Source organism: Taudactylus pleione, unplaced genomic scaffold (genome assembly GCF_031769625.1).
Source record: "Taudactylus pleione unplaced genomic scaffold, aTauple2 ptg000205l, whole genome shotgun sequence".
In the NCBI taxonomy this organism is placed as follows: Eukaryota; Metazoa; Chordata; class Amphibia; order Anura; family Myobatrachidae; genus Taudactylus; species Taudactylus pleione.
In genome coordinates this window covers 6,711,389-6,735,321 of record NW_028284607.1, presented here as the reverse complement: position 1 = coordinate 6,735,321, position 23,933 = coordinate 6,711,389, and the positions used below count along the sequence as shown (strand labels likewise).

Genomic DNA, 23,933 nt, shown 5'->3' with positions numbered 1-23,933 from the left:
GTCCCTTAGGTAGTGAGGCCCACCAAGAGTTTCCCCTGTACCTGTGGGCCAGTCTGACCCTGTCTGTCTATCTATCTATCTATCTATCTATCTATCTATCTATCTATCTATCTATCTATCTATCTATCTATCTATCTATCTATCTATCTATCTACTGCAGTGTATATAGATACTAGATAGATATCATTGTGAAAATTGTGGAATACAGTTGCTAGCTAGTATGTTTGACAAACCTCTATAGCATCTTAATGGTGTTCTAATGACAGTTTTCTGTGAGCACCTACAGACCACACCCTCTGTCTACACTCTGCTGTGTGAAATGGCTCCTGATTACAAGGGAGGGACTCTTGTATGCAATCCAAAATATGCGAGATCAGACATTTGTGGGAAAATTATGTTTTGCCTCATTCTGATATCTGAACTAGGTGGGAAGCCCTGAGCTGGGACTTGGATCCACTTGGAAACCCCAAATTTGGGTGTTCTTGGATTTCAGAAATCCGAATGCACACATCTCTATTTGATAGTATGTTGGTATAATTGTAGTTGGTATCATTGTTCAGTAAGGAAAATGCACAGTAGCTTGCGTAGCTATAGAAGTCCTTACCTTCCTTAGGGATGATAGATATTATGGCCTCAAGTGATTCTCAGGAAGCAGCACCAACTAGGATTGAGTTAAAAAGAGTGTGGAGGTAAGTGAGCAAGATATCAGCAATATTTTTATAATATGTTGACGTAAACCCACCAGAGTCTGGGGCTTTGCCACATTTCTGAGTTTTGATCATGGCAGAGATTTCTTTAAGTTAGATTTAATCATTAAGAGATTGTGCAACTAGATGGAATAGTTTAGAACAGTGGTCAGGGAACAGGGGTAAATTACCCCACATGGGGTAAAAATGAAATTCCTGGGGGTAATGGATTGACAGCCGGGCATGCATATGAATCATTCTATAATATAGAATAATTGCATGCCCAGCTATGCCGCAGGGAGGCTCTAAGCCGGATGCCCGCAGAGATGTTATTACCAGCGGGCGCCTGACTCCTTCCCTGCAGCATCGCGTTAGCCGGAGGCTGGAGTTGTCTTCTGAACTCCAGCTTCAGGCTCTCGCCATGCGCACTATGGGAGAGATGTCATGACGTCACTCCCATAGTTCCGAGGTGCAGACGGGCGGACAGGACGGCGGTGGATGCAGGAGCGGGGATTAAGGTAAGTGTTTTTATTTTATTTTTTGTACAAGCGGCGGTACAGGGGCATTATATGGGGGCACTACTACAGGGGCATTATATGGGGGCACTACTACAGGGGCATTATATGGGGCACTACTACAGGGGCATAACTATGGGGGCACTACTACAGGGACATTATATGGGGCACTACTACAGGGGCATTATATGGGGAACTACTACAGGGGCATAACTATGGGGGCACTACTACAGGGGAATTATATGGGGGCACTACTATATGATTTCCTTCCTTTCAAATCAAGTGGATAACGTCGGCGTATCTAAATATATTTTGGGGTAAAAGGTAAAAAAGTTCCCTGACCCCTGGTTTAGAAAGATGTGCTTTAGCTAAAAATGTATCAATCAAAGCTGACTGAGTTTGAATGGAGGATTCGGTCCCGAGTTGAGGGAGGTTATACAGTTTTGATAAAAGGATTGAAATTCAGAACTAATTAATGGGGGATGATATAATAGATTGCCTTGCAAATCTTTAATAGCCAAGAGATTATGGGCAGATATTTTAGAAGTTAAAAGTATATCTGCTTTATTGCCTATTGCATAATATCTTTGGTTAAGCCATTTAAATGTATTAGCTGCTTGGTTAGATAATAGCAGGTTAAGTTCGCCTCTAACTGCTTGAATTCAGTGGGGGGTATGTGGATCAGGGCTGGTTTTGTGGTGGGCGTCAGGATCTAGTAAGGAGTCAGCCTAGCCAGTCTCTCCTTCTTAGACCAGGAAGCCAAAGTGATAAAGTGACCACGAAAGACAGCTTTTTGTGCATCTCAAATGGTTATTCTGGAAATATTAGAGGTAGTGTTGTCTTTGAAATAGTCAAATAGTATAGACTGCAGTTGAAGAGTGAGGGTAGGTTCATGAGGAAGCAATTCTTAAAATCACCATGTAGGAGGTCTTAGGGCAAGAATGGAGAGGTCAGTGGCCATCAGTGCATGATCCAACCAGACCATGGGAAATATATGACAGTTGAATCATTTTAGGATATGATCGTGACTGAGCAAGATCATATAAATTCTAGACTAAGCAGCATGTACTGGGGAGTGTAACGTATAATTTTTGGACAGGGGGATTGCTGACATGCCACGAGTCATAGAGGTGGTGTAATTTCAAGAATTCTTGGAGTGCTTTGGAATTACAGTGGTCCCATCTATCAGATAGGCTGCAGGAAAGGAGGATCTATCCATGGTAGGTGAAATTAAAATCACCACTGACAGTTAATTCCCCATGGTAGAGATGGGAGAGTAAGGAGCCTAATTGTCTAACAAAAAAAGGCTTCTTGGTCTGTGTTGGAGGCATAAATATTTACAGTAGTGCATAACAGATTATTGAGTTTTCCAATCAGAATGAGGTATCTACCATCATCGGCATTATGGGCCTCAAGGAGATTGAAAGTAAGGTGCCTGGCATACAGAACTGATACCTCGGGCTTCTTGTGGCTGGAATTGCATGCATGGAATGTTACAGGGAATTTATAACTCAGGATGAAAGTGTTTGCGAAAATGGCTTCCCTGTAACAAAATATGTTCTCCCTTTAAATGATGCAAAGTGGTGAAAAGTTTTGTGTACTTTTGTGGGGTATTAAGCCCCTCAGCTTTATGGGAGTCTATGTCAAGAGCCATAGAATAAATGTGAGGGAATCATCAATGGGCATAAAATGACAGGAAGGGAGAGTCTCAGAGATGTCCCAACGCCCTGGGTGAAGCATAATCACACATAAGGAGGGTGGATTTGTTTTATGTTTTAAACAGTTTATTGAAACACTTTGACGTGTGAAAATACAATAAATACAGTACATTACATTGTCATTGACAATGCCCCAGTATGTTATACACTTATCTGCAGTACATGCATACATATTTTTATTACCTAAACATATAAATACTGATTTGGATGCAGAAGGGTGGAATTTCAGTAGGCGTTTCTAGGTGATAAACGGGGGTGGCTAGCCAGACCTGGGCGTGTGGTGGTCAGCGACTGTGACTTTTTATGCAGTTGCACTGATATCTGGCCATGTTCAGATGGACAGTCTGCGCCTCCATAACGCTGGTGCAATGCTCGATGGTGCAAATTTGTACAGATTAGCGATGCAGTCGACGGGCATCTCTGTAGGCATTCTATGATCTGGGGCATGAGCATAAAGGGTAAAACTCAAAGTCACAGTGGTGGCGATATTAGTGCTCACCTCTGAATCAGGCCCATAAGCTGGAAGAATGATGCTAAATACAGAACATACTTTTGGAATATTACTCTGTCTGTAGCGGCAACCGCAGCCGCAGGCATTATGCCGGGAATATGTAGTAAGTTAGAAACACATCGGTAAATTCAGGTATATTATTAATCTCAGAAATGCATAAGTCCAACTCCATGTAGTTAGACTCGTGGCCCGGATACTGCTATAATACACACACAGAGGGGCTGATGCGGTTGTCTCTTCCGAGTCCCAACTGTCTTGATTTCACTAGGAAAGTCCTGATTTGAGGGGACTTGATCAGACTGGAAGCATTGTGACTGTATGACAAGATGTTAATCGAAATAACAATAGTAGTGAAAGTTACAATTACCTAATTCCTTTGCTTCACAAACATTTCTGCCCTGAAACAGCTATCAGTGTATTACATATGTTATTAATATGTTCCATGTGTGGCCTCCTCTCTCCCCCATTCCTTCCTTTTTTTTCCGTAGCTTTCATCCCCCTCCCTCATCCTGTGCTGGACAAGTATCTGTCATAGGCAGGACAGCATGTGAGCTGATTTCACCCACAAGCATGCATATTCTCTCCCTTATGAGTGTGTTTTTCATCCCTGCCATGCTTCCTTACATGGCCTCAGGTGGGTAAGAGGGTTGGCAGAGGTTGGAGAGTGTCTGTTGTGAATGTTTGCCATTTATACCACTGAGGATATATAATATAATGCTGCGCAACGAGCATAGACAGGAAGCAAAGCTGAGTATGGTCTAACATAAATAACTTTATCCGACAGTTTTATGTGATTATATGGCTGAAAAAAACGCAATACATTGGTTTGTTTTGCCCAGTTGAAACCATGTTATTTTATATTATATTATTTAATTAGATATGTATAATATGAGCCAAACAGATTTATTAGCATTTCACAAAACATTTATTTGATACTGACACAATAATCCAGAAGTCTGCTGGAAATGTATAGAGTGATCTTAATAGCTTCCAATTGTTTTCTCATTTTGGTTGTCAGTATTTGGAGTGTATTTTGCTGCTGGTTTGGGGGATTTGGACATAAGGAAATTGATACAGTGCTGACCGAGATGTCATTTCACTACAATTATTATTAACTCTTAGCTGATGGCTTTCCCACCCCAGCGCTGAGGCTATTTTTCAGCGTTTGCAATCATCACATTCCAACATTGCACATTTTCAGAGAATACCAATAGTCTTAGTTTGCTCAGTCTAACATGTCAAATAATATCTAACTAAAATGGGCAAAACATTTTTTCATTGGAGTTTCAATTTTTTTTATTTATTTTATAAACACCACAAAAAATTCTTTTTGGTTCTGACCTTGGTATTAATTCACTGTTAGAAATGTGCAAATAGCAGGATATAAAAAAAATCTATACATGAATATATTAATAACTTTTTTGGTTTGGAAAAATGTACCTTTTTTTTTTAATTCAAACACTAACCACGTGTAGGAATAATATCACAAGCAAACAAGGCCTACCATTTTTTTAACTAGTAAAACCTACTGCATTAAATAAATGGACCCCTTTTTATTTGATACAATATGGGGTTTAGGTCCCACCCCCATGTATGGATTTTTCTTGTGTGTGTGCTGTTTAAGTCATTGGGCCACTAGACGATTAAAATGAGCGACTGAGTGATTACGACATCGTTATCGTTCAATTGCTCATTAATCGTTCATAAACCGTGCTCCCGCTGGTCGTTTTCGACATCAATCATCACCTGAACATGCAGGCCAACCTGCCGATAACGACAGGTTGTGCATGCTCGGGGATGAATGAGGGTGCCTGCACTGAACGACATATCATTCAGTGTAGGCACATTATCCACTGCACAGAATGGAGAACTATTTCACGATTACAGTGTTGTAATCGTACAGTCGTTCCACTCTCGTGTAGTGGATACGCACCTTGAGACACAGATTCTCAAACTCAGTCCTCAGGACCCCACACAGTGCATGTTTTCCAGGTCTCTTCACAGAATCAAAAGTGAAATAAATATAGCCACCTGTGGATCTTTTAAAATGTGTCCGTGAGTAATGAATACACCTGTGCACCTGCTGGGTGACCTGCAAAACGTAACCTGTGTGGGATCCTGAAGATAGAGTTTGAGAACTACTGGAGTAAAGTTGCGTACACACGGTACGATATCTATGAACGATATGAACGATAACGATATATCGTTCATATCGTTCATTTTTATGCAGTGAACGACCAACAATGCGCGTTCCCGCATGAACGATAATGATATCTATGATCGCCCATACATGCAAGGCAATTTGCACGATATTGTTAACTTTGCCTGTTGAGAGATGTGGCAAGATGACTTCACTGAAAGTTATATTTGAAAGATTTCTTTCAAGTCGTTGGTTGGTTGCACCATGCGGCGATACAAAGATGCCGGGTCGGCGGATCGGTGAAAACCAACATGTTGGATTTCGTACGCCCTGCACCCAACATGTTGGATTTCACAGATTTGAATATCACGATCAAAAAATTATCGTGATTGGCAGGTCGGTGAAATGTAACATGTAGAATTTCACCGACCCTGCAACGGATCGCGGAACATCGATGTCGTTTCCGATCCTATTGCAGCGATCCATCTCTGATGTACGGTGGCCTTTACTTGCTCTTTCTAAAGACTTTCCTTCACTTGTTCTTTCTAAAGGCCCCCATACATCAGCAAATCGATTGTGGCAATTCTGCAATTTGCAGATGATTGTGTAAAAAATTCTGCAATGTATGGGCTTCACAGATTGCAGATTTCAACCAAAAAGTGATTGGAATTGGTAAATCAGGTTGTCCAACATGTTGGATTTCACAGATCAATTGGGGCTGTAGATTGCTAGTGTATGGAGATGATCAGCAGATTTAGTACTAGTACACTTACAGTATTAGTAAAAGGATGGGCCTTTCAAAATTGGCAGATCTGTGTTTGCTGAAAATGATCTGCAAATCACTGAAAAAGATCTGTAGTGTATGGGTGCAGATTGCTAGATTGGGAAATCCTAAAATCGGAAAACAAATCTTCAAATTGTTCATTGTGGTTTTCAGATTGCTGATGTATGGGGGTCTTTACTCTGTTCCCAAATCTGAATTAGATCCATTGTCTGGTGATCATCAGACAGAGGGGCCTATTCATCATACCTAAAATATCGAGGGAGGTAATTAGGTTTAGAACTCGCATGGAGTTCTACCTAATTACCGGAGGAATTCATCATTCCTCCTCCCTATAACTATCTATTCCGAAAAGCTATCATTTTTGCGATGACAGCTTCTCGGGAAATAGATAGTTTTCCCTGCCTGCTCTAACTTACCGTAGCTGGAATCCGTGCTGCGCATGCACTGTTACAATCGTAAACCCAGCGCATGCACAGCACTATTTACAGCTGCGGTAAGTTTGTGTGTGCCCCCCCAACTCCCCTCCCCCCCCCCCGTGCTTACCTGCCCGCTGCAGTGCCTCCGGCTCCGTCCTGCTGGTCTGTCATGTGGTCTCCCAGCAGCACACAGTGCAGTTTAGAAAAAAAATATATATTTTTTTTCTAAACTTTATTGTGTTCTGCTGGTAGAACACAATGGGCCTGATTCAGACCCACTCGCGAGCGGCTGTACGCTCGCAAGTGGGTCGATGGTCTGCACTGAGCATGCGCACGACGGAGGGAGCTCCGTCGTGCGCATGCGCCAGACACGACGAGCGAAGGACTTTCCTTCGCTCGTTGTGTCCGATCAAAGGGGGCGTGCTGTCAATGTTGATTGACAGCACGCCCCCTTTGGTGGGCGTGCCGGGGGCGTGCCTCCCTGACGGGGGCGTTCCCACGGGAACGCCTCCCGTCAGAAGCCGGCCCACTGACATCACTAGTGATGTCAGTGGGAGTGATTTTGGCTCTGATAGAGCCAAAATCACTCCGGAGCTTGCGGTTGAAAACCTCAACCGCAGGCTCCGGCTCGCAATTTCGATGGTCGCGATGGTCACGACCATCGCGGCCATCAAAATGCACGCTCGTATAGCCTGTGGGTGGTGACCCACAGCTATACGAGCGTCCAGGAGGACGCTCCATGAAAAAGGAGCCCGGCCCTCATGCAGAGCGTGCGCTCTGCTCAGAGCGTACGGCTCTGAATGAGGGCCAATGTCAGCATTGTAGACGGAGCCAGAGGACTCATCAGAGCGCCAGAGGAAGACTCCAGGGGACCTGCCCAGCTGGAAGCAGATAAGTCTGTCCTGCTATTCGCCACCTCACAGTGGCGAATAGTAACTCCATCAAATTCCAAAAATACATAATTTTCAGAATTTGATGAAAAGCCTAATTTCCATATCCCCGTACTAATGTAGTGTCCAGGTACAGTTTACCTGGGCCTGGGCTTGCTAGAGGGGCCCGGGTCCGGCGTAGCCCCCCCCCCTCACAGCAGCTCAGCACACAGCTTGTGCTGGGTTGCTGCGTGAGATTGCTCGCGGCTGCTGCAGCAGCCGGAGCAGTCTCCTATGGCTGTGGGGGGGAGCGATCACACTGATCGCGCCCGCCTCCCTTCTTAGCACCGGGCTGGGGGGCTTACAACACCCCCCTCCGCGGGGCTGAAAAAGTGATGTTTTTTTAAAGGGGGCGTGGCCACGCTTCCCGCGATAAGGCCACGCCCCCTCCATTACCTGGGCCCGGCCAGGCTCTTAACACCCGTGTATGTGCATAACACAGAAGCCCCGTCACTGGCAGCCTTAGGCTGCCAGCAGCCCAGCAGAGGACCCCAACGAGGACGAGGTCTTCGCAGGACCACACTGGAGGGGTATGTTTTGTTAAATACCAGTTAATTTTTCATTTGTATAACTGTGATACTAAACAAAAAATTGCGCTGGTATTTAATATCGATGATAAATGGGGGCCACAGCCTGTAAAGTAACAGTTGGAGCTGATTGGTTGGTATTGGTTTATGTCCATCCACTTTATCTCTCCCCAAGGCTTAGTACATAGACCTCAAAGTACCAACTAATCAGCTCCTAACCATAATTTTTTAAACACAGCTGATTGGCTGGTACTTTATCTTCGTTCACTTGATCTCCATCCAAGGCTTAGTAAATAGACCCAAAAGTCTGTAATGTGACAGAAGCTGATTGTCAGGATGCATCCTGGGATTGTCCATTACTCACCGCAGCACTGGCTTACCCTGATCTCTCGAGCGGTCATTCATCAGGTGCAGCAGCGGGTGTTGCGCTGAGTATTCTCCCCGGGTTCTGGTAAGACTTCCATGCGACATTCCACTGTGGAGTTTCCTCGTGGCTGTGGTCATGGGCGCAGCCATGTTGTCTGTATCACCTGACGGGACCTTCCTCCAATGGTAGTCCTGCGGTCACTCAGCTGATTCTTTCCTCCAATGACCAACTACCTAAGGGTATAAAAGCTTTACTCCAGGAACAGGAAGTTGCCTGAACAACTTCACTACTCCAGTGACTGTTTGCTGTAAGCATCGTACCAGGCTCCACGCTGTGTTATACTCCAGTGCTTTCCTGCGTTTGGATCACCAGTGTCTGTAACACCTCAACCGGTATAGGTTTAATGTGCGGTGTGTGGTTTCCCAATCTAACCAGAACTGATTGAGTCTCTGGGTTCTTCATAGTGAATCAGAGAGGTAATGTTAGAGTCTGGGTTTGTTGTGGACCAGGGATGGTAACAGGAGTAAACATCGGAACAAGTATAAACTGAAAAGTAGGTTGATTAATGTGAATGTTGGTAGACATGAACAATAAGATAAACTAAAGTCCAGTAATAACAAACTAATAAATGTAGCAGGGGGAAACTGTAGTGAGTGGGAATAAACAAATGTCCAGCACGGTGACAAAGATGAATAAGGTGAATCCAGATAGACTGTAAAGGTGAAATGGATATCCGGGTATGCTGAGAGGGATATCCGGATGCTGTGAAGATGGCTGAAAGGAGAATCCAGAAATGCTGTGATGATGGCTGAAGGGAAAATCAGGTAATGCTGTGATGATGGCTGAAAGGAGAATCCGGTAATGCTGGGAAGATGGCTGTGCAGGAATGGGTTAACTGTGCAGAGAGAGCAGGTGACCCACAGACGATTGGCCTGCTATGTCACATGGCCAAAGACAACATGGTGGCGCCCAGACAACCGAGATGCAACTAGTCCCACCCCTGTCAGGAAGACCCAACGTTGGCAAACCTCTGCATGCACGCAATGGCAATCTCCACACGCCAGCTCCCCTGCCAGAAGGACCACACCACAGCGCCCTTACTGGTAAGGACCGCAAACCTCCATGCCGCGAAACCTGGCAGATAAGAAGGAAGGGACAGGCATAGATGATAACCACTTCTGGTTCAAATACGAGTTTTGATTTATTAAAAAGATGTTTTTCAAACAATTAGAAAAGACTAGTAAATGATATACAATATCATGACCATCTACAATGTCATTGTTAATGGGATCGGTATCGTTCAAATCCCGACGCCGGAAGACCGGCAGCAGTGAAGATCCCGACAGGTAAGTAAACTAACTAACCCGACCCTAACTTCCCCCCCTAGTGCCTAACTCTATCCCCCCCGTAAGTGTCTAAACCTAACCCCCCCGTCCCCGCAACCTAAACCTAACCCTCCCGGGGGGTGCCTAATCCTAACCTCCCCCGGGGGTGCCTAACCCTAACCCCCCCTTCCCCTAGCCTAACCCTTCTGGGGAGTGCCTAACGCTAAGTCCCCCCCATGGAGCCCCTAACCTAGAACAGCTGTCCGCGCCCCCAGAGCCGGAGAGAGCCCTGGCGGGCCCAGGCACAGAGAGGGGCACGGCCTAATCGTGGGAGATGTGGCCATGCCCCCTTGAGCAAAAAAAAACAAAAAACACTTTTGCGCAGCGCTGCGCACCGGGGAGGGGGGCGCTGTAAGCCCCTCAGCCCGGCGCAAATCCAGGGGGAGCACGATCAGTGTGATCGCTTCCCCCTCCACAGGCAAAGGAGACTGCTGTGACTGCTGCTGAGCAGACACGAGCAGTCTCCCACTGCAGCTCAGCACACGCTGTGTGAGAGAAGGGAGGGGGAGGGCGGCCCTCAGGAAACCCGGGCCCGGGTAAATAGTACCTGCCCTACCCCCCCCTCTCAGCGCCCCTGCGCGCCCCCTCCACCCAGTTTACCTTCGTTTGGTATGCCGGGCGTCGGGCTCCCGGCGTAGGGCTAATAATAGGCGTCGGGATTTCGACGCCTATCATTAGTCCCGTCGGGATTGCACAGTCGGGAAGGCGGTGGTTGGCATTTTGAATGTCGGCTTCCTGACTGCATACCTTGTTAACACCTCTAGCAAATTTGCACTCTTAACACACCAGTAGAAAATTTTTTTCTGGAACTGGCTGGTAACTAAAGTCTCGTCCAGCAGGGCCGTACTCTTCCAAAAGGACTATTGACACCAGTTTACCTGTTTAAAACTAATACTTTTCACAAACTATTTCTACTAAAGTTCTGTTACAAAGACATAAATACTGTATATGTGTTGCATGCATGCAAGATATTGTCAGAAATAAGGTCCAGAACTTTCTTTACAGGTGGTGCACTTTGAGGGACTGCCCAGTTTTGTTTCCACTAGTGCACAGGTTAGAGACGGCCCTAGCCAAATTGGTGCCCTAGGCAAGATTTTAGATGGTGCCCCCTAGCACATAATCCCACCTCCAATCTTAAGGCCCCTACACACTAGACGATTTTGTTAACAATTTGGCCGATTCCGATGCATCGGAACGACCAATCGTTAAAATTGTCCAGTGTGTATGCACTATTTCATGCATTGCACGCTCACGTGGGGTCATCAGCCGCATTGCCTGATCTTTTGTACCTGTAGTCCAATAAGGCAATGCGGCTGACGATCCCATGCTGCTCTATGCGGCGGGGGCCAGCATATCGGGCAAACAGCCCAGTGTGTACGGACCGCCCGATATGATGGCCCATCGGCAGGAGGGTCATATGTCGCATCGCTGGGTACACATGTCATTTAGTGTGTTCCCAACTTAACTATTTATACGTCGACGCCAGTGATATTATATAAACAGGTAACAAAACTGCTCAGTCAGTGCAGTGTTATTCGACACGGCTGCACTCACATAGCCTCATATAGTCAGCATAGGGGTACACAACCATGGACAACCACAGTGACCCAGTATTTATAAAAAAAAAATCCCCAAAAAATACTCTTTGGAAAAGAAGGCACACCAAAAAATTTTAAGAATTTTCTTTTCATTTATTGTCATAACATATTACCAGTGGCATATTTTGTTTAGTATCTCAGTGATACTAACTAATATATATCACTGGTCCGGCAAGGATTTCCCTCATCAGCTGTGTCTTCTCTTCTGTTTGTGGCAGCCTATCGCTGCCAGCGACGGGCTTCTGTGTCACACGCATGTCACTTTCACTCAGCGGGGACCCGGCAGTGCATGGAATGCTTCGCTGAAGCCGGGAAAGGCTGCTGCCAGTTCCCCTTTGCCGACATTGGGAACCGTATCACTCAGTCCATCTAAAGATGGCGAGAGCGATGCAGTGGCACACCGGTAATCTTAGATTACCGCTGTTAAATATTGAAAGCATGACATAACCCCTTTAGCGAGTACTAAAGGGGTTATGCATGGGTCCCTATATAAGAAAATTATACATATATATAAATATATATATGTCACAAAACAGAAATCAGAGCGCAAATGTGTCTATAGTGACCAAATACTGTATAATCATAGTCCAGTTACAGTATAATGTCCAATAACAATGTCAACCACAACTCCTCTCTTTACCCTTCCTCAAAGGCAGCATCTATAATATCATAGACAAATAGAAATAGGGGCCGCAGATAATGTAGTATGTTAAAAGCACAATAGGTAACTAATGATAAATTACATGTACATCAGAAAACTAAATAAGTGGCATATCAGGGGCAAACAAGCCTGTTAGCAGAAATTGCTGCCACTTAGTTTTCAAACCATGAACCAGCTTTCATCCTCTGGACACACTTTCTACAAACAGGCTTGCTTACCCCTGATATGCCAGTTTTCAACTTTTGTGAAATACATGATTTATCGTAAGTAACAAGTAACCCATTGTGCTTTTAACATACTATACTAACTGCGTCCCCTATTTATTTTTCTCTCTCTCTTTATCTCTCTCTCTCTCTCTCTCTCTCTCTCTCTCTCATATATCTATCTATATATATATATTTGTTAAATATGACTGTCACTTAACTATGTGGCACAGTCAGGCCTGGCGACAGAAATCTTGGGGTCTAGTATTGCAATGTAATACATGATAAGTGGAAGAGGTATAAGTATTACATTGAGCTGGGGACAGATAACAGTTATCCAGAGGGTGGGATGTACTAAAGGTAAAAATGCAGTTCTCGGGGGGGGGTTTACCGCATTCCCCGAATGTACTAGGCACCTGGAATGTGATGCATTCTGGTGCTTCACCCCCGCTAGGTACTCCACCTTCAGGTGGCGTTACCCAATAGAAGCCTATGGGCTTCTTATCGGGATGCTCCTGGCTCCCTCTGCCCGGCAGCATCGCAAAGGTCGGCTCTTATTGGGAGAGCTGTCCTTTGCGAAATTCTTGGTACATACCGCGGTAATGAACCGCGGTATGTACCCGAAGTCAGGGGGGATGTACCGCATTGCACCCCGCCCTTAGAGAGACACAGGATGGTGAAGGTCATCAATTGCTGCTGTTGTAGCTGGTCTGGATGTGATGACTATACAAAGATCAACCTTATTTAGTAAGGAATAGTTTAAAAAAAAAAAAAAAAATTATATATTTTACATTGTAGAACTATTAAAACAATTTCAAAATAGCTGCAGATTTAACAGTTATAGATAAGTTATTTTCATTATAATTTGTTGAATTTACAGTATAAATTAAGGGTATAAAACAAATGAGTCACGACAAAGTTGCTCTAAATCAGTTGGTACAGTATTCTCATAAAATTACCACAGTGGTTTTGTGGATGTAAATAACGAAAGTAACCCCATTTGTTTGATTGCATTTAAATATTAGAGCACAAAATGTACCAGACGTCTACCTATTAACACACACATCACACACACATACATACCACACAAGTAGCACACATCACACACACACACATATATACCACACAAGTAACACACATCACACACACATACCACACAAGTAGCGCACATCAAACACATACATACCACACAAGTAGCACACATCACACACACACACACACATATATGCCACTCAAGTAGCACACATCACACACACACACACACACACACACACACACACACACACACACACACACACACACACACACACACACACACACATATATAGCACACATCACACACGCATATATAGCACACATCACACACACATACATACCACACAAGTAGCACACATCACACACACATACATACCACACAAGTTGCACACATCACACACACATACATACCACACAAGTAGCACACATCACACACATACATACCAGACAAGTAGCACACATCACACACATACATACCACACAAGTAGCACACATCACACACACATACATACCACACAAGTAGCACACATCACACACACATAACCTCCAGTTACCTGTTGATGATTTTCTCTGTAGACTGAGAAGTAGGTACTGCCATGGTTTGTAAAGGGGAGTGGGCACTATGAAGGAGGCAGGGGCAGTGCACTGTCAAGTTGCACAGCTCCTGCAGTACACAATACACATGCCTCGCCCCTCCCCCTCTCTTCCAGGTTTTTTAACAATTTTATATAAACAAATTAGATTGTAAACAAAGTAAATTGAGCACCTACCAAATATATGGGAGCCACCAGCCAGTCCCTTTCCTCCCAGTTCCGTGCCCCTGCAGCCGGTATCAGGTTGAACTCAGCCAGGTCGGGGAGAGAACCAGGGGGGCGTGGTGCGGGAGGGGAAAGACAGCTCAACCTGAGCTCAGGGCTTCCGCGCTGATCCGCATCACATGAGATATGGTGGGCAGTCCCAGGGGAGGGACCAGCCACTGTAAAGCACCATTATAAGCCCATGCAGCCCCATTCACAGCCGTGTGCCGATCGCGACATATACAGTATACCTCCGATCTTCTGGTGGCACAAATCCGCCCCTGCTGTCACCTGACCACTGTGCACTGCTGCCTGATCAGAGCTGATCTCCGATCACGGCAGCGGCGGGGAGCTGCAAGAGCCGTGGGATGCCCCCAAGGCATTCCAGGTGGCCTAGGTATTTGCTTAGAATGCCTATGCCTAGGGCCGGCTCTGGCACAGGTTCTCAAACTCGGTCCTCAGGACCCCAAACAGTGCATGTTTTCCATGTCTCTTCACAGAATCACAAGTGAAATAATTAGCTCCATCAGTGGAACTTTTAAAATGTGTCAGGGAGTAATGACTACACCTGCGCACCTGCTGGGTGACATGCACAATGCGAACTGTGTGGGGTCCTGAGGACTGAGTTTGAGAACCACTGCACTAGTGGATAGTACAAGGTGAGGAATTGCAGTTTACAAGTACTAAAATCCTTTGCTTCATAAGAACAGCTTGCTGGATCCCTAACACAAAATACATGCTAGCTCCTTTCCTTTAGCAACGTTGAGCTAAGTTAATTACAGCTACGTGAGAGACTTAGCAATATTGTGGAGCAGTATTGGGAGATCTTATCAGCACTTTCTGAGGTTAATGTCTCTCTCTTTAGTAGATCTTTTTTCACTGTATACAAATTATTTACAGAACAGTCAGGAACTTTGATAACGGCTGAGGACTTATTATTGGATTGTCTTTCCTGGGTTGAAGGGAATACTGGCTGCTACAATGCTCACTGGCTATGGGAACTCCTCCTAGGAGCAGTAATGTGAAGGCTGCTAAATAACTTCTGCTCCACTGCAATATATTTAGGCATTTTCCCTATCTCTCTTTACTAATAGCAGCCCTATGGAACCTGTGGAGGATTTTATTGTGAATAGAGGATGAAGTCCCTGTATCTGATAGTTATACTGCTCATACTCTCCGGTACTGGTGATAGGTCAGTGCTACAGCTGGGATGTGAGACTGATGTGGGGCTCTGATGGGTATTTTGTTACAGACCTCTCTCCTGTTGGCTACATCCCACATTCTCAGATGGCCCATTCCTAGCTATATCGTCCCCTGAGGAGTCCATCGACAGGGAAATCACTGCCCCTTCCAATAAGCACTGACGCTGGGCTCTTGCTCCAAGTTACCTCAGGGCTCCTGTAATAGACACAACAGCTCACCTCAGCCACCTGCAGCTGCTTCCCACAGCTTCTGAGTCATGTGACCTGCTGCTGACTCCCCACATACTACCTGCACCAGTACTTATATGTATATGGTCATTTACAATATGGTTCCATATTACCCATTCTGTGCCATATACACAGTGCACAATGTATTTAAATGTTCTAATTACAGTATTTACATATATACATTTATAATACATCTTAGCGGGGTTCTGCATCTGGATCACCAGTGTCATACTCCAGTGCTTTCCTGCATCTGGATCACCAGTGTCATACTCCAGTGCTTTCCTGCATCTGAATCACCAGTTTCATACTCCAGTACTTTCCTGCATCTGGATCACCAGTGTCATACTCCAGTGCTTTCCTGCGTCTGGATCACCAGTGCCATACTCCAGTGCTTTCCTGCATCTGGATCACCAGTGTCATACTCAAGTGCTTTCCTGTGTCTGGGTCACCAGTGTCGTACTCCAGAGCATTCCTGCGTACTGTTCATCAGTGATTCTCATAGTACAACCCTGTGTACACCTAGTATACCAGTGTCTCCTCTTGACTTTAGTCACCCAGTCTCCTTGCTAGTCACTGGGTACCTGCGACCTGCCTGTTGGGTGCAGTGAAGCCCAAATCCCAATTGGAGGGGTCAATGGTGAAAACCATCCAGTAGGTTAGACAAAACGTGACACTGATTGGTTGGTACTTTCTCTCTTCCCACTTTATCTCTCTCGAAGCTTTGATACATCTCCCCCAATAATTACTATAGGGGCATATTGTTTGAAAGAGGAGTTTCCCCTCCAGTATGGGAGAGTTGGACCCTCACCAAGTCTATGTAGCGTGTGTTATGATATTGTCTGATGATCACAAGTGATTGCCAGGTGATAGCTGCTAAGAGGTCTCATCATTTGAAAGAGGGGACTTCCCTCTTTCAAATGTGGGTACCCCATGTTTACAGGTGCAGTTATGGGAGTAAAAGGATAAATAATGCTCACCTAAAAATATGTTTTCCGCAGTGTTGTGCATTATTGTCTGGTGATCACAGCTGATTGTCAGGCAATAAGCACTAAGGTTCCCATCATTGAAAGAGGACCCCTTCTCTTTCTAAAGAGGGTGCCCCTTAATTATTGGATGCCAGGTTATGGGAGATCTTAAGGTACATCAGGAGGATGAGTCAGGCTTGTTATTAGCAGCAAAGAGGTTAGCTAAACATTGTGCCAAAATATTACACAGTCAAAATTAACCTACCAGTATGTTTTTGGACTATGGATGGAAAACGTAGCATCCACTGGAAGCCCATACAAACTCCACACAGATAGTGACCTGTTAGGAATGGATGAGCCCAAATCTCTAGTGCTGCAAAGCAGCAATGCTGCTAATCACTGTACTATCATGTCACTTGCTTCGCTTTAATAGAAGTCATTTCTGAGATTGCCACATGCATTTATTTCCCTGTGCTCTGAATGTATCCGACAACAATCAGAGAAATATTATATTTAATTACTTGCTGTTAGCATGTACAGCCCTGTTCCACTCAGATGATAAACAGCCCCAATCAATTTTAGAGTAGATTACCCATTTATTACATTGACTTATATGATTAAGGCCTATTACTTTTAAGTGTCTTGACCTTTATTTCCACTTACTTAGCTACATATTAACAAAGCCTGTAACTAAGACAGGGGAGAAATACCTGAATAAAATTTATTAGAGGAACAGAGTATCCTACTTAATTTTGAAAGTTTAAGTACAACTCAAACGTAAAATTGTTGCTCACAGCTTTTGGCCCTACTTTTGGTGTCCAGCTTTTGGTGTCCAGATGTACAAATGTTTACAAAGACTTTATATTAGCACCTGCAGTGTTAATAATAATTCATTTTTCTTCGTTTTTCTCCAAAACTTTTTCTATTCAAAGGGAAGAAGTTTCGCTGGTGCACCCTATCTGAGGCTGAACAAAGAAAATGTTCCCACCTGGCGCGGACTCTTCAGTCTGTACTACCTTCAAGCAACCCGTTTTCCAGGGTCTCCTGCGTCCGAGCACATAATACACAAGATTGCATGAGCAAGATCAAGGTGAGAGGACACACATCATTCTCTTATTGTCTAACACTCATTTAGCTGAAGTAATACTAATATGTCAATTGACCACTGTCTGTAATGTGTCATGTTTTACCCTGTGGTGATCTCTGATATGGTGTCTGTGTTCATAGGGAAATAAAGCAGATGCAGTGTCCTTGGATGCTGGAGATGTCTATACAGCAATCAGAAATTTTGACTTGGCAGTGGTAGCAAAGGAGCAACATGCAGAAGGTATCCAGTGGGTCAGGCAATTATACACTTGAAGGAATAAAATTGATATGAAGTTCAAACTGATCTTGTTCCATGCAGGGAGCTGCGTGTTCTCAGTGGCTGTTGCCCGTCGAGGTTCACTGAATATTCGTAACCTAAGAGGAACCCGGAGCTGTCACAGTGGAGCCCGGTGGACATCAGGTTGGAACATTCCTATGGGATTCCTGCTCTCCAAGAACCTTCTATATTGGGATGAAGAGCAGCCCCTGGCTAAAGGTATGAATACATTTTTGTTCAGAAATCCATGAGATAATCTCAGTGATTTAATTTAGCTTTGACTGACCTCGTTATATCATGCTAAATGCCTGTGTCATCCACACATTAAAACACTTTGTTGGTTTGTTGGCATTAAAACACAAAAACTATCTATTGAGCTCTTTGTTAAACAAAAAATTGATCTACTGCAATGATGGGATGTTATGAAAAATAGAGAAGGGTACTGCCATCAAATAGCCCGGGCTATTGCACCTGAACGCGCAGCAACCCGAGATACTGAGTAACATGAAAGGGCCCAGTTGAAATAACCCGGCTCGAGCGACCCAGCATTTCAACTCGGGTACTGAGCAGGGTTGAACACAAGTTCAACCTGGCTCGTGGTGCGGTGTGAACGGGTAACCCAAGTTGAGGCGACCCGGGTCTTGTTCACTGTATAGGAAGAGCTGACACGTGGAGATGATCTCATCTCCGAGCATCGGCTCAGCAGTGATGGTGATGACGTAATTGACTCGGGATTATTGCCAGGCGGGGCTGCCAGTGTGAAAGGGGTCTTAGGCGGGTCGCACCTGGGATAGACGTGTGTACAAATCCCGGGTGTGACCCGCCAATTGCGATTTGAAAAGGAAGTCCACGGAGCTACTAGCAATGCAGAGGGAAAGAAAGGAACAAGTAATTGATTCCTACAACATTTAATAATTAAGGATATTGAATTAGAACCTCTATACACTCCTGCCTATACCTTCTAATATCCTGCCTATACCTTATAATATCCTGCCTATAAACCTCTAAGGATGACGCTATTAGCGTACGCAGTCATATAGTAAATAAAGACTCCAGACCTTTTACCTGTGGTTCCAAAGCACAAAGTGATATTTCAAGTAAAAGTACAGTCAGTTACACGCTATGATCTAAGTACAATTTAGCGCAAATAATTATACAGACCCAAGTACAGTTATACATACGCAGTGCTTCTGGACCAAATGTAGACTTCAGCAAGAAACCCCCATCTATCAGCATTCAGCAAGAAGACTCAGACTGGGGTCACAACACACACGTTTATACTCTCACAGAAACAGACAACACAATAGAGAGGCTTGTCGCTGATGCCATTGGTTCCCAGGAGGATGCATCTGTTGCAGAGCATTTAACAGGTTGGTTCACACAGTCCAGCCTCTAACAATTGGTTGTCTCTGGTTTCCTGCCTCATGCTCATCCTAACAGTTGGTCATATAATGTACATTTCGGTGCTTTAAGTCTCTGCGGTCCATAAGTTGAGAATGCATGTTACGATCTTCACACTGACGATATCAAAATGCTGTTGAAAGAGTGCAGATCAGTATAATATCAAACATGACTTACTTATCATGTATTAAACCTTAGCTACCAAATAACCTTTATTTCACAGCAATTATAATAAATGAACAAACTTATACTTTAAAGCTTATGAGACCTTTTATGTGAATATGTACTGTGTAAGTATTTGGGGTTTGATATAAAGATGCTAGTTAACTTGGGGCAGATGCGTGAGCATGAAGCTAATAAACAGCGTTTTCATACAGGATCTTATGCTTTCGTTAATATGCGACTAGTTAACAGCGCAATTGTGCGTATTAAGGTGTGTATGAGAAATGGTGAAAGATGCAATTGCATGATGCTAATAGTAATATCGCCATATGTACTTAAGTGTGAGTTTAACTAAAATGGCGCTTGGGCGGCCATTCGCAAAATGGCGTATTGCGATCTTATTTTCTAAAATGGCGTCTTGCGGCCAGTCGCAAGATGGCGTCTTTACGATCTAATTTTAAGCTGATCTTGTCTCAGCCAATTATCCAGCTTCAACAGTCCACCCTTTGATAGCGAACAACATGCTATCACAATCTGATTTTAAAGATTAATCTAGGCTTACATTTATATAATATTTAGTGTTATTATGGGATGGCACAAGGTGGTTCTTAATCCATCAATAATGTGTCTCTGAGTGGGGACATAAAATTACTATTATACGCACACCGCGGATCCTGGAAGATCATGTGAAAGGTGTGGGGATACACCAGTCCTATAAAGGCATTCTTGAAGGGGAATTTGAGACTTTACATTATCTGAGGTATTTTAAAAATAACATTTCAATAATACATTCTATGCAGGTCTAAATATAATACATTAAATGATGGTATTTCCTAGTTCAGGGTTGTAATTCAGTTCTATATTTACCTCAGTATACATATTGTCATTACTAACCACCATCATAGTTTCATTCTTTCGTTTCAGTCTGTTTTTACATTTTCCACACTTCAACACAATAGGAACACACCGGACGAATATGCCAATTATTATGATGACAATCAGTATAAGGATCAAGAATTTGCCTATGCTGGCGATTACTTCCTGGACCCATTCCCCTAGACCTGAGAACCATTTCACTGGGTTCAGCCATGAAACCCATCCTTCTATCTTCTCCCCTACTTCAGCCACTGAAGCATTATGGTTCTTACGAAACTCCCATTGCTGCAGAATTTCATCCATCTTCCGGTCTATCACCTCCTTGGGGTCACTGGTGACATAGGTGCAACTTTTTACTCCAAATTGGGTGGCCAAAGTTATGCAGTACCCTCCAGTAACAGCAGTTAAATAATTTAACACTAGCCTGTGTTGCACCAGTTCTTTCTTGTACGCTTGCAATTCTCTCCCTGTATACCTGAATGTGTCATCGTACATCTCGGTGATATTATCGATCAATTTAGCAAGTTCCTGAATATATCCCGAGTGATCCTGGTGGGATCCAGTGCGACTAAAACTTGGAAGCCAGTTGTCTCACTAATTAACTGAGTGGCTTCATGCACGTCACCAGGTATCATATTTCGTTTGTCTCTGTGTTCATATTGCGTGTGAAGGTATGGTGATGGTGTGTTTTTATGGATACCAAGCATTTCAACATGTGTGAGGGTCATAACTTCTGGGACTACCCTTCCCAGGTAACACAAACCTTCGGCACTCGGGGAGAGCCACTTATACGCCTTTCTTCCACATATGAAATACACATTATCGGGGAGAACATAAGGGATGGTATGCATCATTATCATTAAACACATTTCCCTTGCAAACAATCCTATCTCAGGCTCTTCCATCTGGTATATGCAAGTTTCTGGTTGTATTATTTTAGCACAATAACCATCTGGTACCTTACCAATAATTTCTTTGGTGGACCTCAATGTATACCGGTACCTAAAATGTTTCCCACTAGATTTAATTGAACGTAACAGATCATGATTTATGGACTCATTATCAGCGTTCTGTGAAAAGGTCATCGTCTGATTATTCCCTGTCACTTCCCAACTCCCGGGTTTATTGGGGTTGGTTATGTTCAAACACCAAAGGTGGTTTGGATGAGAGGAATTTTCCATCCAATGTTTTCCCTTTTTGCAATTCTGCATCACAGAAATCGGATATCCCAGAACCAACCAGAATGGTGAACACTCTAAAAGAGATTATGAAAATGAACACAGCAGGCCCGCCCATTGCCACAACAAGACCTTCAAATTTCTTTTAGTTCAGGTGTCTAACTACGACCTTTTCAATCCTCCCGGAAAAATTTTGCGATCGACAGGGCCACGCTATCAGCCTTGTCCCCGACTTGTTTCTCCACCAGTTGATTGACCTTTTTGCAGTGAGTGGAATGGACCCAGGTGTCTCTCTCAGCCACCTTCAAAGATGTAGTACTTGTCAGCAGCACCTGGTACGGACGTTCCCACCGATCAGTCAAACAACCTGAACGTAAGAAATTTCTGATCATAACATATTCTCCTGGTTCAACATCATGACAGTTAGTTTCAGGCATATCATGGGACAACAATTTCAGTTTCTGCTGTTGCTGTTTTAATTGCTTACTCATTGATATAAGATACCTTACAGTTACCTCGTTATTACCTTTCAAGTCTTCCTGTGGACTTATAATCATATGAGGTTGTCTACCGAACAGTATTTCAAATGGGGACAGATTTAGAGGGGGTCTAGGAGTGGTCCTTATGCTATGCAGGACCAACGGTAACGCTTCTGCCCATCCTAGTCCAGTCTCTGCCATGATTTTACTTAACTTATTTTTAATAGTCCCGTTCATCCTCTCTACCTTGGCACTGGCTTGCGGTCAGTAGGGAGTGTGAAGTTGGCTATTAATACCCATCAGCTTACACATATTGGAAAACATCACCTGTGAAATGAGTACCCCTGTCACTCTCGATGATTTCAGGGATACCGTATCTGCATACAACTTCCTGAACTATTTTCTTGGCAGTAAACGCAGCAGTATTAGTGGCCGCTGGGTGGGCCTCAACCCAATTAGAAAAAACGTCAGTGCACACCAATACATACTTGAGATTCCGGCAGGGTGGTAATTGGAGGAAATCAACTTGTATCACCTGGAAAGGTTCATCAGTCGGTGGAATGTGGGATGGTTCGGTAGGGATCGCTTTCCCTATGTTCTTCTTCAAGCAGGTCAGACAGGACATTGCTCTCTTTTCTGCTTGTGAAGAAAAGCCTGGTGCACACCAGTATGCTCTTACCAATTTGCACATACCTTGCTTTCCCAGATGAGTCGGACCGTGTGCTGCCTCAGCCAGGCTGGGGTAATACGCCTTGGGGGCTACGGGTTTACCTTGTCCGTCCCTCCAGAGCCCGGAGGCCTCTTGCCCACATCCCTTAGACTTCCAGATGGACCTTTCCTGGATTGAACACAAATTTTGCATCTCAATTAATTTCAGCATATCAATTGTTTGGAAAGACATAAGTTTTTCAGTGGGAGAAAACTTTTTTAACCCTGCTGCCCATTTTGCAGCTTCATCGGCTCTGTTGTTGCCCAGTGACACCGGATCATCCTCACATGTATGGGCTTTACACTTAATTACTGCCACCGCTTTGGGCAGTTGGATTGCTTCTAAAAGATGTTTTATGTGTCGGGATTGTGCAACTGGTGTGCCTGCTGCTGTCATAAAATTTCTCAGACGCCATAGAACCCCGAAATCGTGCACCACCCCGAACGCGTACCTCGAGTCAGTGTAAATGTTAGCAGACTTGCCTGCTGAGAGTTCACACGCTCTAGTTAGTGCTACTAACTCTGCCACCTGGGCTGAGTGAGGAGGACCAAGAGGTTTAGCTTCTATGATGTCTGTGTCATTTACAACAGCATAACCTGTACATAATTCACCTGTGTCTGTTTGTCTATGACAACTCCCATCCATGTAAAAAGTTAAATCTACATTCTCTAAAGGTGTGTCATGTATGTCAGGTCTAGCAGTAAAGGTCTGATTCAGATATTCCATACAATCGTGTGAATCATTATGTCCGCTGAACTCACCTCCCGCCAGCAACTTGTCTCCTTCCACCCTTTGTACATCATGTTGTACATATGGTAAATACGTTGCTGGGTTCAGCGTGCTGCAACGTTTAACAGTGATGTTTATAGGTGCGATTAGAGCTAGTTCCCATTTGGTGAACCTAGCTGAAGAGACGTGTCTGGTTTGAGCAAAGTTCAGCAGAGCAGATACAGCGTGGGGAGTATAGACAATCATATCATGACCCAATACTACGTCCTCACTTTTACTCAAAAATAGAGCGGTAGCTGCTACACTTCTCAAACAGGTGGGGAGTGATCTTGCCACAGCGTCCAATTGGGCACTGTAGTATGCTACGGC

General features: G+C 44.2%; 1 protein-coding gene across 1 annotated transcript in view; it reads left to right on the top strand.

Moving 5' to 3' along the window:
• The first annotated feature begins 3,955 nt into the window (after positions 1-3,955).
• LOC148518010 (serotransferrin-1-like) overlaps positions 3,956-23,933 on the top strand; it is a 99,653-nt gene continuing 79,675 nt past the window's right edge. The window contains exons 1-4 of the mRNA XM_088477973.1: positions 3,956-4,064; positions 17,600-17,757; positions 17,895-17,994; positions 18,073-18,249. Of these exons, the coding sequence (XP_088334099.1) occupies positions 4,001-4,064; positions 17,600-17,757; positions 17,895-17,994; positions 18,073-18,249 (499 nt within the window). The 5' untranslated portion in view covers positions 3,956-4,000. The remainder of the gene's footprint in view (positions 4,065-17,599; positions 17,758-17,894; positions 17,995-18,072; positions 18,250-23,933) is intronic.